The 27,152-nt window shown below is 43.1% G+C and overlaps 1 protein-coding gene across 22 annotated transcripts in view; it reads left to right on the top strand.

Moving 5' to 3' along the window:
• Positions 1 to 27,152, top strand: part of ank2b (ankyrin 2b, neuronal) — a 138,800-nt gene that overhangs the window by 53,405 nt on the left and 58,243 nt on the right. For all 22 annotated transcript variants that reach the window (XM_086197449.1, XM_086197448.1, XM_086197451.1 and 19 more), the window contains exons 2-6: positions 21,285 to 21,386; positions 24,479 to 24,577; positions 24,992 to 25,090; positions 25,210 to 25,308; positions 26,696 to 26,881. In XM_086197449.1, the coding sequence (XP_086053575.1) occupies positions 21,285 to 21,386; positions 24,479 to 24,577; positions 24,992 to 25,090; positions 25,210 to 25,308; positions 26,696 to 26,881 (585 nt within the window). The remainder of the gene's footprint in view (positions 1 to 21,284; positions 21,387 to 24,478; positions 24,578 to 24,991; positions 25,091 to 25,209; positions 25,309 to 26,695; positions 26,882 to 27,152) is intronic.

Genomic DNA, 27,152 nt, shown 5'->3' with positions numbered 1-27,152 from the left:
TTTTTTTTCCCCGAATTATAGGCTGCCATTTCGAATCAGGTTTGATATTCACATAGCAACATAAATGCTCTCATCATCTCTCCAACTCTGCTCAACCACATCGAAGTAGCACCGCTAATGCACCTCACCAGCCCTCGTTAATGGCAGCTTTTTCAAAAGGTGTAAGGTACAAGCATGGTTCTAGTGGTCGCAAGATATTTAGCTAAGGATTCGGTTCCATTTGGATAGTAGAGAATAGGCGACCCCCTCTTAAATTCCTACATTCCCATTAATTGTTAATAGGTGAGCCAATCGTCTTCGGAAAAAAAACGATCGGGATTTGTCCGTTCAATCATAAATGATCGAACCGCCAATCAGAACAAGCCTAGTTTGGGGCTTTCTTGAAATATTTTGTTCACACGAGAGAAAAGTACCCTTGGCCTTTGACCTTCGACCACCAGAAAGTTTGTGGCGAATTTGAAACAGTTCCCTTCAGGCTTTCCTGAGATATTACATCAAGTGTGATACACAGAGTGTGAGTGGGGTCAATCACATGACCCAGCTAGCTTTATTGTTGTCAACACAAGAGGTGGACGGGCACAAAGTGGCATTGCACCGATGCAGTGCTGAGTTAGGTTCGCATTAGACAGCCCATATTTGATTGAGGACAGTCTACATAGTTTTAGGAGATCATGTGTTACCTACAGCTTTGCAACATAGTGCCAGCACATGTGCTTTGTGGAATAGAAGCTTTGAAATACTGTGTATCTTGGTTAATGTTCCTTTATATACAATTCTTATTTTTTTTTGTCATTTTAAGGGCATTACTAATCGAGTTACCCTTGTGCCTCATGTCTCTTTTAAAGCTGAAATCCATCTACCACCACAAACACACACATTCACAGGAATCCCTGTCCCGTGACACTCCACGTATTAATACTGAGCTTTTAAATCAGCTTTCAGTTGACTTGCAGCAAATACGTGGAATAAATGGCAAGAGGTACCAAATCTGTTGCAGTAGATTAAGTGTTGGCCAGATGATAAGGTTGTTGTGTTCCTGCTGTGGCTGGATTGTTGAAAAAGTTGTTTTTATTTGATCTTTTATTCATCTTGTTTGTTTTCTTGCTGTATACTCCTCAGAGTTGTATTTGTTTTTTTGTTTTTTTTCAATATTACTATTTTATTGCTTCATGTCTGTCTGGCCTGACCTGAACTTTGCATCTATTATTATGCCTATGGTGTATATCCCTCAGCCTATAATATTTCGAACTGAAGAACTTAAAGGTGCACCGAGCCTTTTTGCGTGGTTTCAGTGAGATTTCGTTTTTGTCTCAAATCCTAGGCGTCTCCCCTTGATCCGCGAGCGGCCCGCCCCCTGAATCCACTACGAAAAAGTCCAGTCTCTGGAGACGACACAGGGCTCACAAATGCTGAGTGCACAGGATGTGCACATAAACATAACAGACCACGTTCCAGCCAATCACCGACAAGATGGGTGGGGATGGCGGGGGGGGGGGGGGGTAGCGCGCGTGCATACATCGGGGAATAAGCAGAGTCGATTGAGTCGCGTAGTAGCAAGCCGCTAGAAAGCCGGACGGCGTCTAAAAAAAGTCTTTGTTACACTTTGGGAAACGGCCGAGGCACGACTGAAGAAAAGATGCTCTGATGAATATTTGAGGAAGAGGAGAGATTGAGAATGAACGAAGACACGCATTGACATTGGGGAATCGTTTGAGACGTGGCGATATATCTATATATATCTATATCTATATCTGTATATCTATCTATATACATACATATACATATACATATATATATATATATATATATATATATATATGTATGTATGTATCAGCTGTGACTCAGAACCTAATATTGTAAAGGTACTGTATGAAGACTTAGAATATAAAATTACTCACCAAACAGTTGGAGTTTGCTCACTCATTTTAGCGACGTTGAGGAGCACGGATCCACTTCCCATGACGATGCGCGTTCATGACATTTACAGAAGCCCAGGGGGAGGGGCGAGCTCGCTCTGCTTTTGTTTGGTATTTACAACGAACGTCAACGGAAGTGACGTCAGGCAACAACGCTTAGCGCACCTTTAATGCTCAATTTCCATTTCCCTAAATAATGGTTATATACTCTATATATTAAATACATCATGCGTGAATCATTGCAGCAAACAGAAGAAAGCAAAATCAGCCGTACACTCCTAGTTACTTAACCAACTTTACAGTCCAAGATTCATCTTCTCCCCTGTCATCAAGTTTGAATGCATAGAAGTCAAAGGCTGTTGCCTTGACAACTTACCTGCTGCTCCGCCAAAACTTCTTTTACTAACTTGTTTAGCTTTTCGTCTTTAATTACTTGCCCACTTCCCCAAAGGAATTGTTAAGAGCTTCTTGCAAAAGTGTAAATGAAATTAAATAAGCGATTACATAACGACCCCCCCCCCCCCCCCACACACACACACACACACACACAAATCCAATCCTTTCATCTGTTTTTGTTCCTAAAATAAAGCAAAAATTGAAGCAGATCAGTATTTAACCATTATCGGTAAAGTAGTAATCCATTTTAATGGTGCTTGAGGCCATTTATGTTTGGCACAGTGCACTTCAGTTTGAACCTTTACAAAATATCACCCATGAGTTATGATGAGTAGATATTATTTTTGATCTCCTTCGGGTTTAGATATTGTATCGGATGGCTTGATGCAGGTATCCAAGTGTATGATTACATTTTAAGGATTACTTGTGTGTATGCAGATGTGTGCAATGGGAAAAGGGTATATCTGTGTGTGACACCTCCACAACACTGGACTAGATGCCTAAAAATTCACAAAGCATGTGGCAATGTCCCTATGGCTCCTGGTGGCACGGTGGTGCAGTGGTCAGCACTGTGGCCTCACAGCAAGAAGGTTCCCAGTCCCGGCTCGGGCACGGGATCTTTCTGTGTGAGTCTCCATGTTCTCCCTGTTCCTGTGTGGGTTCTCTCTGGTACTCCAGCTTCCTCCCACAGTCCAAAGACATCAAGAGGGGACGAGGCTGATTGATACTCTAAATTGACCGTAGGTGTGACTGTGAGTGTGAATGGTTGTCTGTCTCTATGTGATGGACTGGTGACCTGTCCAGGGTGAACCCCGCCTCTCGTCTGAAGGCTGCTGGGATAGGCTCCACCCCCTACAACCCTTAACAGGATAAGCAGTAGAAAATGGATGGATGGACACTTGCTCCTTCCACTTCTTAAATCAGTCTATGCCCAAGACCATGATTTTCATTTAACATTTCAGGCTATTTGAAGTGATTTTATGGGAAACTCCTGGCTGATGTCCCTCTCATCCCTTCTCAGCATCAAGTGACAAGCTTCAGCATCTCCTTGTATGACGCTTACCAAGTTCATGCAAGTTTTGTGTTCACATCGATGTCAATTAGAGCTGAGCTGATAGAAAAAAAACTGTCTGTTGCAGGATAATTTCACCTGGAGTGAATGCGGATTAAACTTGTTGTCATTGGGAGAGAAAAAAAACAAAAAACGCCAAATGTTAACAAGAATTTGCCTTATCGGAAAGGTGTTATAACCTGCTGAGGAATCGACCTGTAAATGACCAGGTAGCGCCACCCTTAAAAGTATTTCGCTCATCATTAGACTAAGTGAGACCACACGGCTTCTAAAAGTAGGAACCGTTAAATCATAGTTTTATACCCAAACATGATGGAAGCCAAGTTAAAGCATGTCATACTTATTGCAGGTCCCTGTATGGGGCTTGTAACCTACAGTGTGCTGCATCATAGGAAAAATAGCTGAAAGAATTCGTGGTTTTATGATTAATTCTCGTAAAGTTTCAGACCTGTGGATCATCTCATTGATAGTGTTTTCCATCTGGTTGAAGCAATGGGAGGTCGTCATCCCAAATGCCTAAAAAAGGTGCTATGTAAGTAGCAAATACTTAAATAATGATAGTATAATTATGATTATTATCAGTAGCAGTGGTAGAAGTGTCTTCATTCTGTGCCACGGTGAGCAGCCACACCCAAACATAAAGTACTGATCCAAGCCCCGCAGCAGTTTCCATGCTCTTTGTAGCAAAAGGTACTGAGGCTTTTTGGATCGACGCTGCTTTTCGGTGTCAACGCCAAAGATCAGTTATCATTTTTTTTAATAATATTTACCACTGAAATTTGGGCAAATTTGCAGGGATTTTTTAAACTGGTATGGTCTGGTTCGCCACCCCACCCCCATTCCGTCCATAAAACTATGTAGCAACCCTGCTGGCAGAGCAACTCCTGTATATTTTTCAGACCTAATCTCAGGTCACAGCTGGATGCTCAACTGATGCAATTTCGGGGGAAATATTTGTGGCAAGATGATAATCTCTACCACTACCCCCTCTCACCCCCCCTACTATCTATGGATCTATCCTCTGATCCTTTGGATTATGAGACTGAATATTTGTACACTCTCTATGTCTGCGTTTCAGTTTCTCTAACTTCAACACTCATAAGACCTGGGACATTGACTCAGTTCACAGCTGTGCGTTTTCATTTGTGATGCAGAAAAGAAAAAGAAAAACACAGATCAAGCATTGCCATGACGACCGATGGAAAAAGATTTACAGGGATGGGGGTGGAATCCATCATACAGTTTATTGTAAAATGTGTTGCTTCATGAAACCCCCCCACCACAAAACCATAGCAGTCATATTTCCATTATGCCAGAGGACCATTACTGACTTACCATCAACATGACCACAGGTCAAACCGGAACCTGATCTTGAACCTGAACCTTATCCTGACCTTACATCATGTCTCCTGATGGGACAGGGATTTTGAGCAAACAGCCCTGTATGATGCTGAACTGGGATTGGCAAAATCCTGGATTAGAGTATTTATAATCTAGTTGCTGTGGCACTATTGGACACTGTAAACCAGGAGAACGATATACCAGCGCTATTGCCATAGCAACCAAGAGAGGGGAAAATCCACTAGTAACAGCAGGGTCTATCCTGGAAGTGCAGAGACTAGTAATAATGTTGAATTAGCAGTTTTGTCATTGTCACACTTGTTAGCATTATACAAGGTCAATAATTAGCCATGTAATTGCTGACGTAGCTCACACGTGGTTTGTTTGGAAAAGTTTTTCCTAAACTGATCATTTCACCCAAAGATCAGTGTGGGATAGAAAGCAATCCCTCTTGCATATGGGACAAGACGAATGGGCTGAGATTACCAGGAGGGGTGGCCTCAGCTCTGTGTCCAATCCCACTCTGTCAAACAAGACATGTTTTACAATAACATGAAATGACTAAAATGAGTTTTGTCTTGATGGATTGATTATGGATGATGTTTTTAAATTGACATACTTTTTAAAGATGGTAATGTTCTCCCTCATTCACTTTGTACCCTTTCTCTTAGTCAACAGAGGTAAGCCGTGACGGGGCATTAAGCACTGAATGGATTTGTTGTGGTTTGATATTTTTGTATCAGGGATTTTTGCATATCCAGACCGGCTGGTCTGCATATTTCAGAAGCTACAAGTCTACTGGTTTTTAACGTGAAACTATGTCTCGGGTTCACAGTTTATATTTTGACAAAGAGACTACATCCAATGAGCAGCAGTTGACTTGACAAAAATGCCTTGTTGATGGCAGAAGGTCAGACGGGCATTGCCAGACAGTGATTAGCTGACAGAAAGGCAGCAGATGAGCTACAGCAGCACAAGACCACACTGTATGCCACTCGCATCAGCTTAGGACAGGATGTTGATGGAAAATAGATGTTTGGAAAAAATTGCCTGATCTGATGATTTTAGATTTCTGCCACAACATTCCAGTGGTAGAGTCTGAATTTGGGGCAGCACAGTGGTGCAGTGGTCAGCACTGTCGCCTCACAGCAAGAAGGTTCCGGGTTTGAGTCCCGGCTCGGGCACGGGGTCTCCATGTTCTCCATGTTCCTGTGTGGGTTCTCTCTGGTACTCCAGCTTCCTCCCACAGTCCAAAGACATCAAGAGGGGACGAGGCTGATTGATACTCTAAATTGACCGTAGGTGTGACTGTGAGTGTGAATGGTTGTCTGTCTCTATGTGTTGGCCCTGTGATGGACTGGTGACCTGTCCAGGGTGAACCCTGTCTCCCGCCTGAAGGCTGCTGGGATAGGCTCCACCCCCTGTGACCCTTAACAGGATAAGAGGTAGAACATGGATGGATGGATGGATGGATGGATGGATGGATGGATGGGTCTGAATTTGATGCAACAACATGAAGGATGCCATCCATGCCTTATGTCAGTGCTTCAGGCTGCTGCTGGTGTTGCAATGGTGTGGGGGTACTTTCTTAGCACACTTTGGGCCCCTCAGTACCATTTGAGCATCATTCATTTTTGTAGACCATGTCCATCCGTTTATGACCACAGTGCACCATCCTCTGGTGGCCTCTTCCTGCAGGAGGATGTACCGTCGCAAAGTGGTTTCTCACGGCATGAGTTCACTGTCCTCACAATGGCCTCAATGGTCACCTGTTCTCATCCAGTACAACACCTTTAATACGTGGGGAGGCTAGCTTCATGGATGTGGTGCCAACCAATCTGCTGCAATTGTGTGATGCTATTGTGAAAATATGCACCAAATTCTCTGAGAAATGTTTCCAGGACCTTATTTTTCAAGGCCATTGTGAAGGCAAAAACAAGACAGGATTTAAAAGCTGGGCTTGGGGGGGGTGGGTGGGGGGGTGCTGGTTCAATCCTCATTTGCCCCGGTGACCATGTCGAAGTATCCTTGAGCAAGATACCGAGCCCCTAATTGCTGCAACGGACTGTCGACCTGTCCAGGGTGAACCCCGCCACCCAAATGTCAGCTGGGATTGGCTCCAGCCCCCCCAGCAACCCTTAACGGATAAGCGGTATAGAAAATAGATGGATGGATTTCAAAGCTGTATGATGTGACACCCTCTCATATTCCATAGAATAAAGGATGTGTGTGTATGTGTGCGTGTGTCTGTGTGTGTCTGTGTTTGAGTGCTAACATTGTCATCATGTCTATCTCGCTATTTTCATGTCTGCGTATTCATCATGCTCCATTTGGCTTTCTCTCTTCTGTCTTCTTCTCAGGTCTTTTTCTCATCTCTTATGCAGCTCTGTGGGTGTTTAGCCAGCTATTTTCGGAAGGTTCACCATTCTTACACACACGCGCACACACACACAAACACACACACACACACACACCAGCGTCTTCCTTGTGTGGTTTTGAGGTGGCATGTTTGGGTGCAAAGCTTCGAACTATGTTATTAATCACGCCAATTCAATTAAACAACACTGAGAGTAATTTGCCCCTCTGGATTAAGTCAAGGACCTGGCATTGGTAATGTTGTGTGTGTGTGCGTGTGTGTGTGTGTGTGTGTGCGCGCGCGTCTATGTGTGTGTGTGCGTGCGTGCGTGTGGGCGCGTGCATGTTTGTGTATGATTGCGCACTATGTCATCAGCAGCATTAGTGAGCCCAAACACAACTTGAAATGATAAGTAAGTTTGGTGGGGAGTTGTGTAATCTCAATAAATGCTGCGATCTAAGTGTATTTGTGTGTACATGAGGAAGAACTGCGCTGAGACCTACTTCACTGGTCACGCTGCACCTCTCCTCTCGCGTTTCTTGTTCATTTGGGTGAGAAACGGTTCTCTTCCGTTTCATCTGCCCGTCTGCTCATGCCAGCATTGTACTTCAATAAGATACTTGAAGCCTATACCATTACACTTATTTCAGTCCAGTTTAAGAAGCTTTGTAATCCAGTAAACACCAGTGACTCTTTGGAATCACAATAAATTCATAACAATATCTTGGAAAGACAAAGTAGAGCCAAAATGTACCGAGCAAATAAATACAGCAGTCGTGTCTTTTTCTGCAGAAATATTGTTGACTGCATGTGAGGATGCGCCTGATGCTCTTGCGGATGGAGAAGATTATATTCCGCCTTCGGCTTCGAGCAACCACTCCGCCCGTATTTGTCTAAACATAAGCAGAGATACAGAGGACACGTGCAGAAGTTGATCACATGACCAAATGTTGCACACTTCCCTTGTTTTATTTATAAAAACTTAAATCACGATAGATATTTCTTCTCACGGAGCAGCAGCGACGCTTTACAATATTAATAATGTACTGCAGATCAAAGCCCCGGATGTTATTTTACCCATAATACATTTCCTGATTTGGCTTGCTGGGACAACTAGTCTTTCATTTCCTTATCGATGTCTTTTTCCTGTTTTAAGTCAAACTGCTTTCTGCCATGGAAATGAAAGGCGCTTGATTCCTCTCGTATCAAATCGATGCTGTAGCGCGTCTGCATTCAAAGTTGAAATGGTTGTTTTGTTTTTTTTTCCCTGTGTGATATTTGGACTGTGTTTAGATTTCGTCCTGTGCCGAGTCAACATTGAACCTTAAAGGTTGCTGTTAATTTGCTGTTAGAAAAGGCCGGAGATTTTACTTCAAAGCAAAACCAAATCCCAGGAATAAACCCTCTCCAAATATGTGTTTCCATAGCAACCTGGTCTCCAACATCTATAATGAATGTTGTTGTTTTTTTTCATGGCAGAGGTGTTGCACTGTAGCTTGCTGGTAATGAAAGACAGAGCTGTATAGGAGTCGGACATGCATGAAGGGTACATGTACAGTTGCAGGGATGTACTTGATATAATAATACTGTATCTTTGATGTTGAGCCCACCCCCCATTACTTGTCTTTATCAAATGGACAGCACTTCCCTGTTGTTAGCAAGCACTTAGCTGCCTCTTGGTTTATTTTTAGCTGTTTGTGTCATGTTAGCATTACCAACATGCCAGCAGGTTGTAGCGTTTTCCTACTACAGCAAATTTCAAAGCCCTGTAATAGTGTACGCTTGTTCATAAACCTGATGCAAACACAAACACACACACACACACACACACACACACACACACACACACACACACACACACACACAGATCAACCCCACATGAAAACATAAAGTAGTACAAGTGGCTTCACCCATCACCACTCCTTGCCGCAGCCAGTGTGCCATATGGTCTATCGCAGATTAAAAGCATTTGTCGTAGCCCGCCTGCCCCGCCCACTGGATTAACATCCCATAGTGGAGGGGGGCAGGGATGTAAGAGGAGGGAGTGAAAACTGTTGGAGCTGCATAGAGACAGTTTCCTGCTGAAACTGTTGACGAGTAATGAGCTGAAGGAATTGACCAACTCCTGTTCAAGGCTACATTTGACCTTTTCTCCTTAACACACACACACACACACACACACACACACACACACACACACACACACACACACACACAGCTATGATTGGCCTACACACCCATCATAATTAGATGGGTGTGTAGGCCAATCATAGCTGACAAGATCAGGGAAGGGTTAAGGAAACTAAAAGGCAGAGCGGTGACCCGATACCTCAGATTGCGTCTCATGGAGTCATGAATGCGTGGGTGAAAATTGTGACCCTGCTAACATTTAGCATTTTTTAACATTTAGTTTTTCAAGGAAACTGAAACAGTCCAGTTGAGTACAACACGACGCTTCACGTGTCCTGGCTGACAATCTTCACCTACAAAATTTTAGCAAGAATGCGTGTGAAGTTAAAATCGACATTGACGCCAAAAAAAAAGTCACTCACTGAACACAAAATAAATAGGTGAAACTGAGGCTCAGTGGGTCTCTTTTTTTCAAGCTTGGAAGCGTTAATATTTAAAAGTGGTTTCAGCGCTTGATGCCGTAGTTGTGGACAACATGCAAACCAAAACCAACAGGTCGCAGGAGCCAGCCCCCGCCTCTCCCACCGTGCTCCACTCGCCCCATCCCTGCCACCTGCGGATCTTCAGTTGGCTCCAGTGCAGCGAAGCAGTCAGCGAAGGGATGAAGTAAGTACACAATACTGCAAATGAGAGAATGCCCTTGAATTTTTATTGTTATTCATGTATTTTATGTTAATTACAAGTTGGGTGACTATTTCATTTTATTTACACATCACCATGAGCGTCTAACGGTGGACGGACACAGTGTCGCCACAACATATTAGCTGTGTAATTAGCTTCCCACTAGCTTTCTTTTAAATGCTAGCTAACTGCTAGTAGCTGAAAATTGACCAGCTGGAAAGGATTGTGAAGATTATACTGGCTGGACCTTTTTGAAAGGCCTTAAACAATCTTTGGCATTTGTACGTTTTAGTTTGTCAGCATGTTGTAACCATGAACTCAGCTAATATTGTTACTTATAAGGTTATACATTGGAAACCGAGCGTTGCCCTGTCTTTATAACAAAGGTGGATGTTGATTTCGACCTAATTACTAAGGACAGCACACTGTGTTTGAAAATACTGATGGAAATTGCAAGAAAAAAATCAACATTGTGATTTATGATTGATATTTTAGTGTGTTTGTTTATCTTTTACAGAGGCTCCTGCGAGAGCTGACCCTGCGAGAGCTGACCCTGAAAGAGCGGGGGGGCCTTTTTTTTACCGGGACTGTCGGTGGTGTTTGTGAGAACTGCAGGGAGAAGCCCTCGGACCCAAAGAGGAAGTCCTGGACACCAGCAGACCTCTCAACACCTGCACCTCCTTTTTTTTTTTTTTTTTTCCAGCTCTCACATAAATTCAGCTTTAGCAGACAGACAACAGCCATTTTGATAATGTCTAAATTATATATGTTCAGAAATTTTTGATTTGTGAATAAAAAAAATGATTATATTTCTTAAAACTTGATGTGTGGATGATTTTCATTCAGAAATAATGTCATTGTAAAATACCACAACAGTTTTTTGGCGGGAAACATGATATCAACTTACATTTCAGTAGTACTAGTGCAGCCCTAACTTCGACTTTATCTGCAGTGATACAAAGGCTAGTCATGTTGAAATGGATAAAGCATGAATATAATCTCAAAGCATGTCAACTTTTGGGAGTATCACACAGCTAATTTCAAGGAAACAATTTATTTTACAAAGCACCTGGTGTGTTGTTGTGTCAAGTTGAAAACTTGCTGCTCTGGGCCAGTAAAGTCTGTTCAGAGAGACACACTTTGACTGATGTGTCCAGTGTGTTATGGAGGCTTTGCTGGTTTTTGGGTGCTGATGTGCTCGTAGCCACAGATGAGAAGTGACGACGACAGGAGGGAGAGCGGAAGTGCGGTAGCACCTGTTGTCATTCCTTTCGTTAGATAGCATCAGTGTAGTGAGAAAACAAAAAGCAATTAGATAAGAATTCAAAATGACTTTTTTTTAATAATTATGGCTATCTGAATTGTGACTATTTCAGATATATGACTTTTATCTATGGCGTTTCACTTCTCCTCACATCATTTTTTACTTTTATTTCATTATGTGGTCTTGTCAATCTCAGAATTTTGACTTTTTATCTCAGGATTTTGGCATCCCTGGAAATTAGCAGGCTACCACCTTGAGGTCCCTGACCCACAAGCTGATAACTGTCCACAGCGTGGTTAGCAGCAGCTAGCCCTACAGAGACGGGCGTTTTTTACCTACAGCAAGAACACCTGCGCATGCAATGTGATAACATACTAGTCTTGAATTCAGTTTGGTGCTATTTTACAAGGCTAAATGCTAGCATTAGCTTTATTGACATGGCTTACTGGCGTGACGCTAAATTCGAGTAGCATTATAACCTAATCTAAAACAGACAGGAACACTGGTCCACCCATGGCCATCACATACAGAGCCAGGCTGCTGTAGGTGGGCCTGTCAAGTCCCAAATTGAGCCGCTAATGTAGGAGAAGCAACAACCGTTAGCACCAGCCGTTAGCCCATGCTAGTAACATCAAATTTAACTAAATGCACATCATGTGCTACATGTTCCTAACATTACCTTCTCACATTCTCATTGAAACAGAAATGTGACATTATAAACACATTGAGTTACTTGACCAATAACTTATTTTTATAGTTATGTTAAATGCTCGTTTTTGTTGTTGTTGTTTTTTACGGTGTATGACGGCTGGTGTACCATATGTCTGTCTTTTATGTTGCAGTACTTCAGATGGAAATTAGCTTCAAGCTAAATCTGGTGCATACATCTTTTTATTCAAATGAATGACTAATATATGTGCACACTGTCCTGTCTCAAATATATTAAACAACAACAACAACAACCAAGAGTAGAAGAGCTAACTTTTGAGTCCACCTTGGAAATGCAAAAACAATATTTATTTTTTTTTCCTGGTCTTGTCTCTCTCTTTATCTGACGCCTTTTAAGCCAACAGTTGTGGTATCTTCTGAGGTAAATCCTGGGGTTCATCTTGAGGTGAACATTTTGGACCACTTTCCGCCATCTCACTTTCAAAATATGCGCTGCTGCTCGCTGCAGTCTTTTATAGATGTACAGGGGCCACTAGCATGAACACACTGGAGAAGACAGACAGTCTGAATGAAGCAACACTGTGAATTAACTTCCACGAAAGCGCTATGCCGTATAAATTCACTCAATTTACCACCAAATCAGTGAAGAGACTTCAGTGTAATATAATAGAATACAAGAAGCTCTGTGAGCATTGAGTGTTTCGCGCCTGTCTCTCTCTCTCTCTCTCTCTCTCTCTCTCTCTCTCTCTCTCTCTTTCTCTCTCTTTTTAATTCTCCTCGTTAAGGATCAAGGAATGATGTGCGCAGTTTCTGGAGCTAAGAAATCAAAAACTCACATCTGGATATTGAACATGTACAAATTCAAAATTCTATAAACATGGTGAAATATTTAAAAATATAAATTGAAAACAGTGAGTGACCTGATGACGGTACCACAATTATTACTTTTACATTTTGGCTCGTAACCATTTAACCATGAGTCATTCAAACTTTGGCGGGCTGTATATCATCGCATAGGCCACGCCCATTATTGCCAGTGAAGGCTCATAAGCAAGTGAGGGTGTTCATTTCCCTGTTCAATCAATATTTTGTTTTTTGTTTTTGTTTTTAAGGAAAATGCTACGTAATTTCCTTTAATTTGGTGTGGTTTATTTAACAAAATAGTCAATGTCTTGAGCCCTGACTGCTAAAATTATAACCATAACTTTCGTGATCGGGTGCCGGTTCATAAGAGAGCGCGTGCCATGCCAAGGTTTGGTCCAGTTGTGAAACACATGCTTGGATATCATGCCATTCTACTCCTTGTGGGTTTCCTTCAATGACTTACTCTGTTATAGTCATTCATCTCAGAAAAGCCCAAAGCTGCTTTCTCATGTAGTTTCTGTAACAATGCTGGGTCTTTCTCCCGATTTCTAACGTATTCAGCGAATGAGAATACTTTGATATTTTCAACAGACGGGGTATTGTGCGAGTCCCTTGGTAGAGGACGACAAAGAGAATGGCGACATTTACCTTTGACGTGGGGAGACACACGGGGAGAATGTGAACACACATCCGGGAGACACACCAGCACGTCCAGGCGGCGGGGACCGGACTCTCCAAGCTTCTGTTAAACACCGTACTTCTGTCTGTGTAGCCGATCGATCGCTATGGAAAGGTCTCTGGGGCTTCACATTCACTCTGGCAAGATCAATACCACCCTGCTCTGGGCTACAGTCTGACACAGATCTGCATTAACTTAACTCCATGCCAGCTGCCATTAAGTTGTCCATGACATGAGGTCTGATGATCTTGTGACCAAGAAAACTTGAGCCGGGCTGTTGCGAAATCCCAAGTATTCTGTTTGTGTAAAACACAGCGTCAGGGCTGCGGCAGGCAGTAAAAGCAGGTTCAGTTTTCAGCCTGGGTTAAGACGTTTAGAGTAAAGGTCACATGGTGGCAGGCGGGTTGCTTTGTCATCCTTTGACACGCCGCAACGGTAGCCTGTTTCGTTCGCGATCACGAGAAACGCTGCACAGGTTTAGCATCTCATCTCACTGCGTTGCTGATGTCATCACCTTAGATGACCTTTCAATCTGCGCTGTGGGCAGTGGAGCCCCATTCAGTGTGATAACCTTAAGAGTAGCCATGTTGGTGCATTTATCCAACACCTCCAGCTCCTTTCACGTCACGTGACATCACCATTAAAATATCTCTCTGTCTGAAAGATAAATTGTGTTTCTAAGGTCCCAGAAAATAATAACTGCCTCTGACCGTATTTATCACATCATCAGCCATGACCACAATATAAACGTTACCTGAAGATATCCCACGTAAAAAACAAACCAAAACATTTGATCGTGTCAGGGTCCAAAATAGCACCCAGAGGTGCATTCAGCTCAGTGAATTTCCCAGTTGTCCCCCCACCCCACCCTGTCAGTTTGGTTTCTTTGAAATTATATCTTATTTCCACCGAACCTCTACTGTATGTGGCATTTTACAATATTTCAAGATTGTTGTCTTGTGTTTTAGAGCTTCTGTTGGGGGGAAAAAAATTGACTTGATTTTCATTTTTCGATTGGACCTCCACAGTTGATCTCAATGAACCAGTCCATGTTTGCTTTATATCCTCGGGGTTTCTGAAGCCCCTCCCCCTTGTTTTGGCATGCTGCCCTTTGCTGACCACCCTTTCTCTCTCCTCTCTTTCTATATGCATAACTGGGCTGGTGGGTGTAAAAATAGCTGGGTGGTGGTGGTGGTGGTTGAGGGGGGGGAGTCGGGGGGGGGGGTTGTGGTCATTGGTGAGGGAGAGGGAATGAGGAAGAGCAGTGTGCTTTTCAGGAGGACAAGGCAACACTTCCAGTCAAGAGGTGTCGTGGGGGACGGTACTGGAGGGGAGTCCTCCCCCTGGATGGTAGGCGATGGGGTTAGAAAAGGGAGGGTCGGGGCGGTGAACGGATTGGCAAAGGGATTTAATAACACATTCGGATTGGATAGATTTAAGTATTTGCATCATGGGCAATGCAGCCATGTGTAAGGTGTGTGGCTCGGATAAGGGCCTGCAGAGCGCTGAGAGCCATCCCAACCTGGACCAGAACACTCCACCAGACTTCTACTGTGTGCAGCATTTTCCCCTGCAGCCTCTGGTGATACTGGTAAGACCCTCCAATGGAACCGCGACACTTCTGATGTGTGTATTTTAGTACATTAACAGTTACAACACTTGGGCGAAACTTTTACCAACAAAAACCTTTGAAGCACCCGCTAGACAGTGTCAGGCCTCACTTCTAAAGTTGGGTTATTTTTGTTTTGCTCTCAGCCTCGATGACAGAGCTGTCAAAAACAAGCTGTTTAATCTGCATTCCAGGATCCCCGTCACTTCACTTACATTTCCACGCAGCTGACGGTTCCAGCTGAACAGGCGACATCAGAATCAGACATGTATTGATTGCGCCGTGTGTGTGTGAGTTTCGGAATTTTGAGTGCGAGCGAATGCGAGTGTGTGCACGTGTAAGCGTATCTGTGTTTGCGCGCACGCGTGTGTAACGGGGGAGGTGGTGGGGTGTTGCCCCCTCAGCTCACCCTTTAAAGGCCAGTGTGACATTTTTGTTCCAAAAGTATCCCTCACAGCAGCGCAGGGACTAATTTGACAAGTCACGTAATGATTTCTGCAGCGTGCCATCATCCCGGTGGCTGCCGAAGTCTACTAATGAATCTTGATGTGTTGCTTTTCCTTGAACAAATTTGCGCCTGTGAAAGTGACACATCTTTAGAGTAATCCTGCTAACAGAGGAAGTGGAGCTATCGCGTGACCTTCTTAGCAGAAATATTGAACATGTTTCAGTGAGATAGGAATAATTTAGCTTTTTCCTAAGGACGATTTCCTAAATTAAGTGACAATGTCATCAGTTAATCTGGCTGTTTATCCATTTGAGATGTTGGCCTTGTTTTTAAGAGGAGGATCTCAAATTTTGACATATGTCAGATGCAGTGAGTTTGTTTTAAATGTAAATATAAGCAAAAACAACAGAAATAAATGCTTGTATTTGTTTCACACGGCTTCAAGTATGTTGGAGGGTTTTTAGGGAGGGTCATCCTCGCCTGTATCCAGGGTCTAAGGACAGACAATATCATACCCAGACCCTTGAGGCGGATTCTGTTTTGGGATTTTAGATTGTATTTTGACTGTAACGGGGCAACGTGGCTCGATGGTAGAGTGGCCGCCTGGCAGCCGAAGGGTCACTGGTTTGATACTCACTTCCTCCAAGTTCCTTGAGCAAAATACTGAACCCCTAATTGCTCCTGATGGCCCTGCGACAGACTGGCGACCCGTCCAGGGTGAACCCCGCCTCAGTGTCAGCTGGGATAGGCTCCAGCCCCCATCCCACGACCCTTAATGGATAACCGGTATAGAAAATGGATGGATGGATGGGGTTTATTAATGTATTCTTTAATTTTTTTTAGATGATGGACTATAAATATATCCTTTATGCAGCCAGCAAAAACATCAACTGGTGAATTTCAAGCATTTTTCTCTTTCAAACTAGCGAGACAAAAACATCCGAAGTACACCTTTTGTGTATTGTGAGTGATTGTGATAGTTATGGGTGTGTATGGCCCAGATAGGTCTAGACTTCAATAACTGGGCATCTGTGTGTGTGTGTGTGTGTGTGTGTGTGGGGGAGGGGGGCTGGGCCTGCTGTGGCATCAGGGCGCCGTTGGCTCCAGCTGAGCCTCCGTGATCTCTTAAAACACAAAGAAAAAAAAAGTGAAACATCCACAAGACAAATAGAACTCATCTCTGGTGTCAGAGACTATGCGTGTGTGACCCGCCGTTTGCTGTCCAAACGTGGTGCGTGTGCACGTGGTGAAGTCAGACACGCAGACCTTTTGTCATCAGATATATCTGTTTACTCTGCTAAACGTGAACGAAGTTACAGTCACAAAAGCCCGCGGGAGAACGCATGAACTGACAGAAACAGAAATAAATATGATTCTTTTTTCAAGTAATATTTCCTGTGAAAAAATGACTCAAAATGTCAAACACTTCCTCATGATGGCAAAGAATCTTTCTATTTTACCATTTGAAATTCTTTTAGTTTGTTTTCATGAATATCTGTCTTAAAAAAAAACATAGATGAAGTACAAAAACAAGTACTTACTCACTTGAAAATTACATAGGTGACAAATAAATACAAGACAAGTATCACGTTTAAATACTTCCTCATTCCGTGCTCATTCTGTGGCTTTCCTTACACATCTGTTTACACTTTATGAGTCCGTGAGCAATCGATAAGAGCTCTTAAGTCGCCGGAGGGGATGCTAACTGGCATAATTGATTGTAAAGCTTTTAAGAAAGGAGAGTTTGCTATCCTTCCCTGGTGTATGTATGGATATTTGACGTGTTGGGACCGACGGATGAGAAAAGGTTTCATACACAGACAGCTTTTTTTTTTGTTTTTTTTTATACTGACGCTTTCATGCAGCTTAGGTGTTGCATTCTGTCATATTTCAGACGAGGAATGCGTTCGTCCTATCAGAGTAGAATATACAATATAGTGAGTAAGAGAGGAGCACGGTCTTTATGTGATGTTGCATAATGGAACCTATATTTATACTGACAGTGGTTTGTAATACACATGATACAGCTGCACTTTAAAGCCGTTACTTTTGTGTGTAAATGTAGCTGATCCTAGCGTCTTGTTTGTGCGTTTGAAAGAAAGCAGCATTCGTCTTTGTCTTTATTTGATGCTCACGGTTCGTGCTGTGCTGCTCTGATCTCTGGCTCTGTAAGTGTGTAACTTCTCCTGATACCCTGAACACACTCATAAACAGAGCGCGTCCCAATGCCGTGAGAGCAGTTGCTAGTAAACAGAGACGTAAACAGGGATCATGTGATCCCGTCCTGGCTGCCTGGAATAGAAACCTTCAATCAAATCGGTGCAGATAGCACTTTAACCCTGTTCAGACGGGGTATTAATGACGCGCTTCCCAAGTGATCCAAGCGAGAGAGGACAGCTCCAAGATCAGATGCTCACGCCTCAACACCACATTGTGTCTTGGTGTGTCGAGAGCGAGCGCGTGTGGTCTCCATTCATGAAGTAACCAAGGTCTGAACAGACTCTTTTGGCAGGGTCTCTTACCAACATGAAAAGATTACAAAAAGTATGATTTTCATTACCTCGACAAGATGTCAGAGAAATTTGATGAATTGTTTTAGCCCGACTGAAAGCGTATTTTTCAAAGTCGGTGGAACGTAACTAGATAATAGGGACCCAGTGTAGCAGCTAGCATGTTCATGCTTCACCCAGCACCGAACTGGCCTGGTGTGCTATCCACGTTTTGTATTTCTGCTGTGCTGTGCTACCCAGTTGTGGAACACTGCAAAGGCAAAAAAGTTACCATCATGGTGGACAACATCATATGTTATTTAACAACACTGATGAATTCATTCTCCATTTTGGTATAGAGCTTGTGAAAGCAGTGTCGTATGATTTGGAGATATTATTTGTGGAACATTATTGATATGATATCATGGCAGAACTGCATGTTCCTGTATAATGTACAGTATGTAGTATGGTATTATATGTTCCCTATGTCAACCTATAGTTGGAGATGGCCCCTCAGCATACCTATATTTGAGATGTATTATTACTTTACATTTATTCAAAATACTCCATCGTTCTTATTATTGTTACATTCATGGGTTTTTGTACTGCGTGCGCTTTGTGTGGACCCCAGGAAGAGTAACTCTGACCTAGAGTAATTATGGCTAATGGGATCCTCATAAACAAATGACTTAATGATGTCTCGGCTTGACTGTATGGTTTGTTATTTATTTCTTTAGTACTCTGCGTATCTAAGTCAGTGGTTTGCTTGCTAGCTTGTTTGGTACGCAAAAGGTGAACCAGAAGAAAGTCTGATTGCAACCAGCTGGGCTCATCACCTCCTACTGTTTCCATGGCAAATCATTTCCCAATTTTTAAAGGAATGTTATTGTTTTTTTTTTTTAATGTTTGATATGATACCCATGTTCACAAGGTGCTACCCATAACCCTAACCCATACTGTCCTCTAGAACAGGGGTCGGCCATTTTAAACACTCAAAGAGCCATTTGGACCTGATAACCATAGAAAAGAAAACATCGGGAGCCACGAAACCCTCCCGACAGCTAAAATGTAGACAACACTGCGTATATAGTGTTACTGCAATGGAGAAAGCAAAATTTTATTCCTACATGCAACAAAAACATTTTTTCGGGAACTTTCCTTATCTGTGCTCGGGCTACCGGTAATCGAAAAGTTAAATAAACTGCGTGCCAGCGGGTGTCGCATATCCGCAGGTGTAAGGAGTATTTTGTTTGACAAGAAATTGAACGGGTTTTATTTTGATGCTACAAGGTCACCATACCCTTCAAATTGAGAACTGCATCAAAGAAAAACTGTCCACATAAAAATAAATTTAAAACAAATACTCGTTATTTACTTTCCGAGGCCACGTCGCGCCGCAGCAGAGAGATGAAAGAGCCGCACGTGGCTCCAGGAGCCGCGGGTTGCCCACCCTTGCTCTAGAAGGTGCTACAGAGCTTTAAAAACTTTCACTTGAGTGCCATCAGTTCTAAAAAAAAAAATAAAAAAATGCAACAACATTAAGTGAATGCCCTTTAATAATCATCCAGATGTGCGGATCTGCTGAATTTACAATTTGATACCTTTTTTAGAATTATTTTATTTTGTACTTTATCTTGTTTTCATGTGAAGGTTTTGTACGCACCACCGAGACATTTTTTCACTGCACTTTCATTTTCATTGTTCGCTTTACGAGCTTTGCTGAGAGACATTGCCCTGTTGTTATGGTTACCTCCGTGGTAACTGAAAGGGTGTTGATGCTTGCTTCCAAGACACCAGTTAATACTGCAGAATTCAGCAGTGTAGGCGACGTTTGGGTGATTGATACCTCGGGTCACAGTCAGTAGAGGGATGCTGAGAATGATGTCATGGGTGTATGGAGGAGCTGAGGGACGGCATTTGTCACACCTTGAAGGTTCGATTAAAACTCGAAGTGATTCACTGGATCTTGTTTTATTCCACGTGATGTGTCCCATCCGTCCGCTTCATTTATGTAGCCTTTATGCTCCTCCGACTGGCCCCGGGAATGAAGGAATGAATTCAACGGAGGTCTGGAAGATCAGTTAAATGTTTGCCATCAGAGGGAATGACGGACTGAGCTTCAGACGGGAGTTATGAATCATCCTTCATTCCATCATCCCTCTCTCCTTCGCAATAGCAAACATTTAGCGCTGAAAAGCACTCCTGGTCCTTAGCTCCTGAGTGTGGTTACTGCAGCCCACTGGTGACACACAGATGATTGGGACAAGCTCCTGTGACTCAGCACTGACTGAGGGAATGTCAGGATATTACTGAGGTGATGCTGCTAAAAATAGCAATGCCGTAAAAAGCGTGCACAATCCCCGCCCTCGACGACTCATGACTTTTTGGAGTAACAAATAAATCAGCAGCAGTAACCGTAATGAAGTTCAGTTCGTCTGCGTCACTCGGAGATTTGACAAGCCCTTAGCGCCGCGGCAGAAACTGTCGAAATTGTTTTTTGCTTTCGTCACGATCCCATTGCTTGCTGTATCTTGTCAACGATGTCTGCTTGTACGAAACCGATATTTCAAGGACATTTTTTGGAAACGTAACTGCTTACAAAGCAGTTTTCCGTCACAGAAGCGCTTGCTCATTGAAAGATGACGTGCAGGCGTTATTCCTGACCCGCTCTGTTTGTAAAGTCACGAGAAAACTTCCGATGTGATTCGCGAAATTAGAATCCCTCCGGCTGCGACTGTTCTCTGATTAGATCCATATTTTCGGGATGTTTACTGAAAAATACAGCATCACAAATTTATTTCCCAGCTCTTTATGAGTCAGAGCTGGATTACGACCGGGGATCTGCTCCGGGGTCTCAGATCCTCGGGGACCTTATTAATCCCTACATTTGTGTGTCCAACAGAATTGGACGGAATGAACTGAAATTATATAATTTTGTGCTTTAATGTGGATCCTGCCTGTTTTTATAAACCTAAGTATGAAAAACGCTGAATCATCCTGTGTTGGACTGTTTCCAGCTGCGGGGGACATTTCCTTCCTTAACAGACAGACATTGTGTTTGCATTATTTTGCAGAGAGAACAAGCGTGCGTCGTCTGCACCTCTATGGATTCGTGTGACGCTCAAAGATTACCTCTTAAGACACTAAACTTTGCCCTCGTACGCTCACTGTTTTGACCAAAGTAGAAAGCCCAGTTTGATGTTAAGAAATTTAATTTCAAGGGAAGACTTCAAAACTAACAAAAGCAACATAAGAATTCCTTCATCTGTAGAGGAACGTCTTTAAAGACACGCCGACGCAAACGTTTTCATCCAACGACCTCCCCGTGATAATAACTTTCAATGTGTTTTGCCTCCTTCTCTCACTGCAGTCGGACAGCAACACCAGTTTCCTGCGAGCTGCGAGAGCAGGGAACATCGACAAGGTTTTGGAATATCTGAAAGGAGGGGTGGACATCAGCACTTGTAATCAGGTAGGAGACGGAAAACATTGCGCTCATCTGTTTATTTATTTGTGGAAACAGTGGCCCGCTGCAGCTTGTGGAGCTGAGGGGACGTCAAAAATCTCTGGGTGGAACAGACACAGGAGAGCACACCAGTTTGATCCATTAAATGACAAAAAATGCTCATAAAAGTGCAGCTTGCGCTTATAAAAACACTATCATATTCACGAATGTGTCTTATACGTCTGGTTTTTATAACACGGCACGTTAGCTTTCATTCATACTTCTGGTCAGTACTGAGTGACACCTTCCACATGACACTTTCATTTTAACAATTGTTAGGAAAGGAAAATTACTATCTTGAGCACAGGATCTTTCTGTGTGAGTCTCCATGTTCTCCCTGTTCCTGCTGGGTTCTCTCTGGTACTCCAGCTTCCTCCCACAGTCCAAAGACATCAAGAGGGGACGAGGCTGATTGATACTCTAAATTGACCGTAGGTGTGACTGTGAGAGTGAATGGTTGTCTGTCTGTATGTGTTGGTCCTGTGATGGACTGGTGACCTGTCCAGGGTGAACCCCGCCTCTCGCCCGAAGGCCGCTGGGATAGGCTCCACCCCCCGCGACCCTTAACAGGAATAAGCGGAAGAAAATGAATGATGGATTGATGGAAAATGACTATATAGTGCAGCTTTAGTCGTTTCTATAAAAGGTCTGGGACAAAAAGCTGGTGCAGTTAATTTTGTTTCCAACCACAGTTTCAGTTTAATACACAAAACAAGCAAATGCTAGTTCTAGAATATCTGCGAACACACGCACAAGAACTCAGATGTTACTCAATTTAAAGACTCCCTTGTCTGAAGTAATATCTTATGTCCTATAGTTGACATTATTTTACACTGCCTTACTGCTACCTCACTGATGTTAAAAGCTAGTTTCCGATTTGTTGTCCTCAGATGACTTTAAACACTTTTTGATCCCTAATATTGCAACGCTGTTGTGGGTCCGTTAAAATCCAACGACGGTGCTATAGTTCTTGGTTCTGTTTCATCACTTTTGAACAGGAAACACCGTTCATCGGAACGATCTTTGATGATTATTCCTCATACAGCCATGGCATGCTGGGATTTATTCCAGTAACTTTGATATTGTCATTCAAGTTTTGGTTTTGTAAATGAAGAATTCCGAAAAGTTGGATTTTATTAATTGATGTTGCTACGTTAAATATTCCCACCTATGCAGCTGTAGTTATTCAAATTTTTTTTTTTTCCCCACCAAGTTTGACAGCCATCTACGGACACAACTTATTAAAATTTATTTGGCTTTACTTACTTCCCAAGAAATAAAGAACACACAAAAAAAAAAGACAGAATGCAAGGAAGCAGAGTACAAACGATAAAATACTGGCAAACGCACAATAAATTCATCAAGCACTCAAGCCAAAAATAATAAAGTCAAACAAAATGATAAAAAAAGAAGTTTTGTCTTAGATTCGGATTGTTTGTGGCTGCGGGTCTTGAAAGTGTCATTTCAGCGTCTTTGAAGTTAAACGCATCGTCATCCTGTTTAGTTTTCATACGAAGGGTTCATATGTCAAAAGGTCACACAAACCGTTCATGACGGTATTAATTCTGAGACAAGATGGTGTATGAGAACTGGAGGTTTATTTTATCCATCCATCCATCCGTCCTCTTCCGCTTATTCCTGTTAAGGGTCGCGGGGGGGGGGGTGGAGCCTATCTCAGCAGCCTTCGGGTGAGAGGCGGGGTTCACCCTGGACAGGTCACCAGTCCATCACAGGGCCAACACATAGAGACAGACAACCATTCACACTCACAGTCACACCTACAGTCAATTTAGAGTATCAATCAGCCTCGTCCCCTCTTGATGTCTTTGGACTGTGGGAGGAAGCTGGAGTACCAGAGAGAACCCACACAGGAACAAGGAGAACATGGAGACTCACACAGAAAGATCCTGTGATGGAGCCGGGGCTCGAACCTGAAACCTTCTTGCTGTGAGGGGACAGTGCTGACCACTGCACCACCGTGCCTCCAGGTTGTTGTTTTTTTTTGTATTCGCGTAAATGCAAATGTCGTATGGAATTTGATAAACAGAAGAAGCAAAGTTGAGCCATCAGATTGATTTCCACAAATGACACATGTGAGTCACCCCGTATTTGGGGATGTCTCTTTCCTGCCAACCATCAGGCACCCGACACCCTCGACCAAGTGAAGATATTTCCGAGGTCATAATTTACAATTTCACACTGGATTATCCTGAAGGTGACGTCATCTGTCAACATCATTTGGTATTTTCAGCTTTCAAAACAACGTTTATTTATGGGTTAAAACATTTCTGAGGGAGTCCTGCTCTGTTTTATTGTGTTTAAAATTGAACCCCAGCACCGCCAACACAGATTAACAAAAACGCAAATTTTTTTTTTTTAGAATAAAGCATTATGGAGATATAACCTATCACAACTTCTTCAAAATTATTTTTTAATGTTGAAAATGTTTATGATGGAGAGGCTGTCTATTTTTTTTTTTTGCACAGACGCACACTCACTCTTGCATTTTCCTCTACTCGTAATCATACTTTCTTTCTTTGCTGCAATCATAAACTACCATTTTTCGGATCATCATAATGCATGTACTACTTTTTTGTCGCACAAGGTTTTACAAAGTTTTGTACGCAACAAAGTTACACCTTTTAACGAGTCCGAAAATATTGCTTTTGCGCTTTTTTTTTTAAAAAAATTGTTTTTACAAAATTACCGACACAAGCGGCTGGCACAAGATTTAACCCAATTTAGGGAATGCGTGTAAGGATTTGGAATGTGTGATGAACAATGATTACTGTGCCAGAGTATTCACCTCTTCAGTCATATTTGTGTACAAGAGGTCCGGACACCTTAGAATGGGAAATAAAAGAATGTCTGCTGGACCTAAACGCGCCTATTTTTAACTCGGGACACAGAAAAAGAGCTGCTCTGCCCCGGAGAACCCGACTCCGCGTTGAAAATTAAAGGAATCTTCCATTATTTATGGAACTCCTACTTCCATTTGGATCATTCCTCATGGTTCGCCGCTGGTGGGTCATGACATTTCTTCCTTCTGCTTCTTCCAGAATGGTCTCAATGCGCTGCACCTGGCAGCCAAGGAGGGCCATGTGGATCTGGTCCAGGAGCTGCTAGACAGAGGGGCGTCAGTGGACTCAGCCACTAAGGTATGAGAGTGAAGGAATTGCATTTCTTGTAGAAGTGCATGTGACCATCTAGGTATTAAATAGTGATGCTGTCACTCCGATACCAGCTAAGTTAATCTGTTTGGAGGCGGTGCCGGCTCCTTGCTGATGTCACGACTCCCATGTTGTCACGATGTCCCTGGTTCTGTCCTCCAATCCGGAGGTGCTGTTAACCAACAGGAGTGTAGGACATGTTGAATATCCATAGTGAATGCATGTATTTGTCACAGCCGCTCTACTTGGGATATCATGAAGAACTGCATAATATTTACAGATCGTTCGCATTTGTTGACCAATAGAACTGAGAGTAGAACCCATTCGAGCTGTCCGATACTGTGGAACGTCAGACTACAGCATCCTCCCTAAACGCCTTCCTTGTGTTTCTCGCGACCACAGAAAGGAAACACAGCGCTTCACATATCCTCGCTAGCCGGTCAGGGTGAAGTTGTGAAGATCCTGGTGAAACGAGGCGCCGACATCAATTCTCAGTCTCAGGTGAGTCTCTTCACGCCGCCACCTCCTGAGATACTCACCACTAATAAAAAAGGAACGACATTTTCAAGTGTTTTTCATCACCTCGAGTTTCCTTCGTTGCCGTTGACCTTCTGCTGCAGAATGGATTCACGCCGCTGTACATGGCTGCTCAGGAGAATCACCTGGATGTGGTCCGGTATCTTCTCGAGAATGGAGGCAACCAGAGCACTGCTACAGAGGTGAGGAGCTGCCGGTTAGATCAGAAAATGATTCGTCTCGGGTCCAGTTGCCTCGCGGCAGCAGGGAGGACCGGCTAACCTGAAATCTGATTCACAATTTGTATCCGTTTTGCTTTTTTTTTTTTAACATAATTACTGGAATTCCATCATGTTTTTTCGGTTCCATTCTGTAAGCGTTTGTTGTTGTTGTTGTTGCTCGAAAGAGTTACCACCTATAATACCCTTAACATAACATTAGACATGTTTAGACACTTGAACATGAGAAAACCACTTCTTTCAGCTACACAGCTCTTTGCTGGTACCTGAATACATGCGAATTTTTCTTAAAGTGTTTTTGCAAATGTTGAATCGGACTCACCAGCCAATCAGGAAATGCACTGAAATGTTGTTGTTTTTTTGGAGAGTTTGGATCCCTAAATTGATGCCGTGCAAAGGGACCGTATTTTGGAGGCTTTATGTTTCTATACTATTCATCCTGTCAAAGGTCAAGGTCACAGTGACTGCACGATATATGTTACTTGCTACAAATCACTCATTAATGGCTAACAATGTGGAATAATTTAGAAGTCACGGTTTATAAGGCGGCGCGGTGGTACTGTGGTCAGCACTGTCGCCTCGCAGCGAGAAGGTTCCGGGTTTGAGCCCCGGCTTGGGCACGTTGTGATGTTTTATATCCAAATGTCAATAAGACATCAAAGTGAACCGCCAAGAGCAATTCACACTTTCTCCGTAGAAGAAGTCAAGTGGGATTCAGAGCTCAGAAGGGGTACCAAAAATTGTAACCCTTTCACCAGCTCCTGAGAGCTGGGCAACACGTGGACCATAATTCATTGCTGCACTTCGGCCGACTCGGTGTGAGTGTGCAAGAAACTGTTAAGAGAATAAAAGGAGGACAGAGCCAGTAAGCAGTTTATTGGCTTGTGAACTCCCATTTTTTTAAGCCTTTACATTTTTTGCAAATAGAGGAAACCATATTTGGACGGGGGGGGGGGGGGGGGGGGTTGTTGTGTCTTGTAAATCAAAAGGTAGCCAACCCTGAAAACTTACCCTATGTTGGACTTGAAATGGGACCATAGGTTTCAAAATGAACATCCCACTGTACCCTAAGACTTGAAACCTGCAATGTAGACTGTTAACTCGTTAGAACAGGGGTGATGAATCAAGCGAGAAATCTGGTCCTTTTGTTTATATTTGTTTATATTTTTTTGCTACTGATGGAGTTGCATTCATTCTATGTGGGTTACTTTTAGTCATTGTAAAGCTTTTCCGTTACGTACCACAAATAGATGCGCTTAGAGATTGAATGTAATGGTTTCAGTGAATGTTGGTCGGAAGAACACATCGTATTTCTCGACTTTCAACCTCCTCTCTGTCTTTACGCACCCAGGATGGCTTCACCCCTCTGGCCATTGCCCTTCAACAGGGCCACAACCAGGTGGTTTCTATCCTGCTTGAGAACGATACTAAAGGCAAGGTCCGCCTGCCTGCCTTACACATTGCTGCCCGCAAAGACGACACCAAATCAGCTGCCCTGCTTCTCCAGAATGACCACAATGCTGATGTCCAGTCAAAGGTATGTTGATGGCGCCGGGGGAGCTCTGTCGCTAGCATGTGGGGAAAGCTCATGTGGTGAAGCTAATGTGGTGCCAGGTGGGATTTTATGAAAATAAAAGGGTATACCTTGGTGGAGGTTCTCTTTCAGGGTTTAGCGCGCAAACGCTGCAGCTGTACATACTACAAACTTGTTTATATCCGGTAATTAAATGTGAGATCTGCTTGGATTAATTATCCTGGTAATCATCAACATGAACAGACTGTTCTCGCCACAGTACATCCTATCATCC

This window comes from Aulostomus chinensis, chromosome 24 (assembly GCF_037954235.1).
Source record: "Aulostomus chinensis isolate RoL2024-O1b breed Wild chromosome 24, RoL_Achi_v1.0, whole genome shotgun sequence".
Lineage (NCBI taxonomy): Eukaryota > Metazoa > Chordata > Actinopteri > Syngnathiformes > Aulostomidae > Aulostomus > Aulostomus chinensis.
This window is presented reverse-complemented; position numbering and strand designations above follow the sequence as displayed.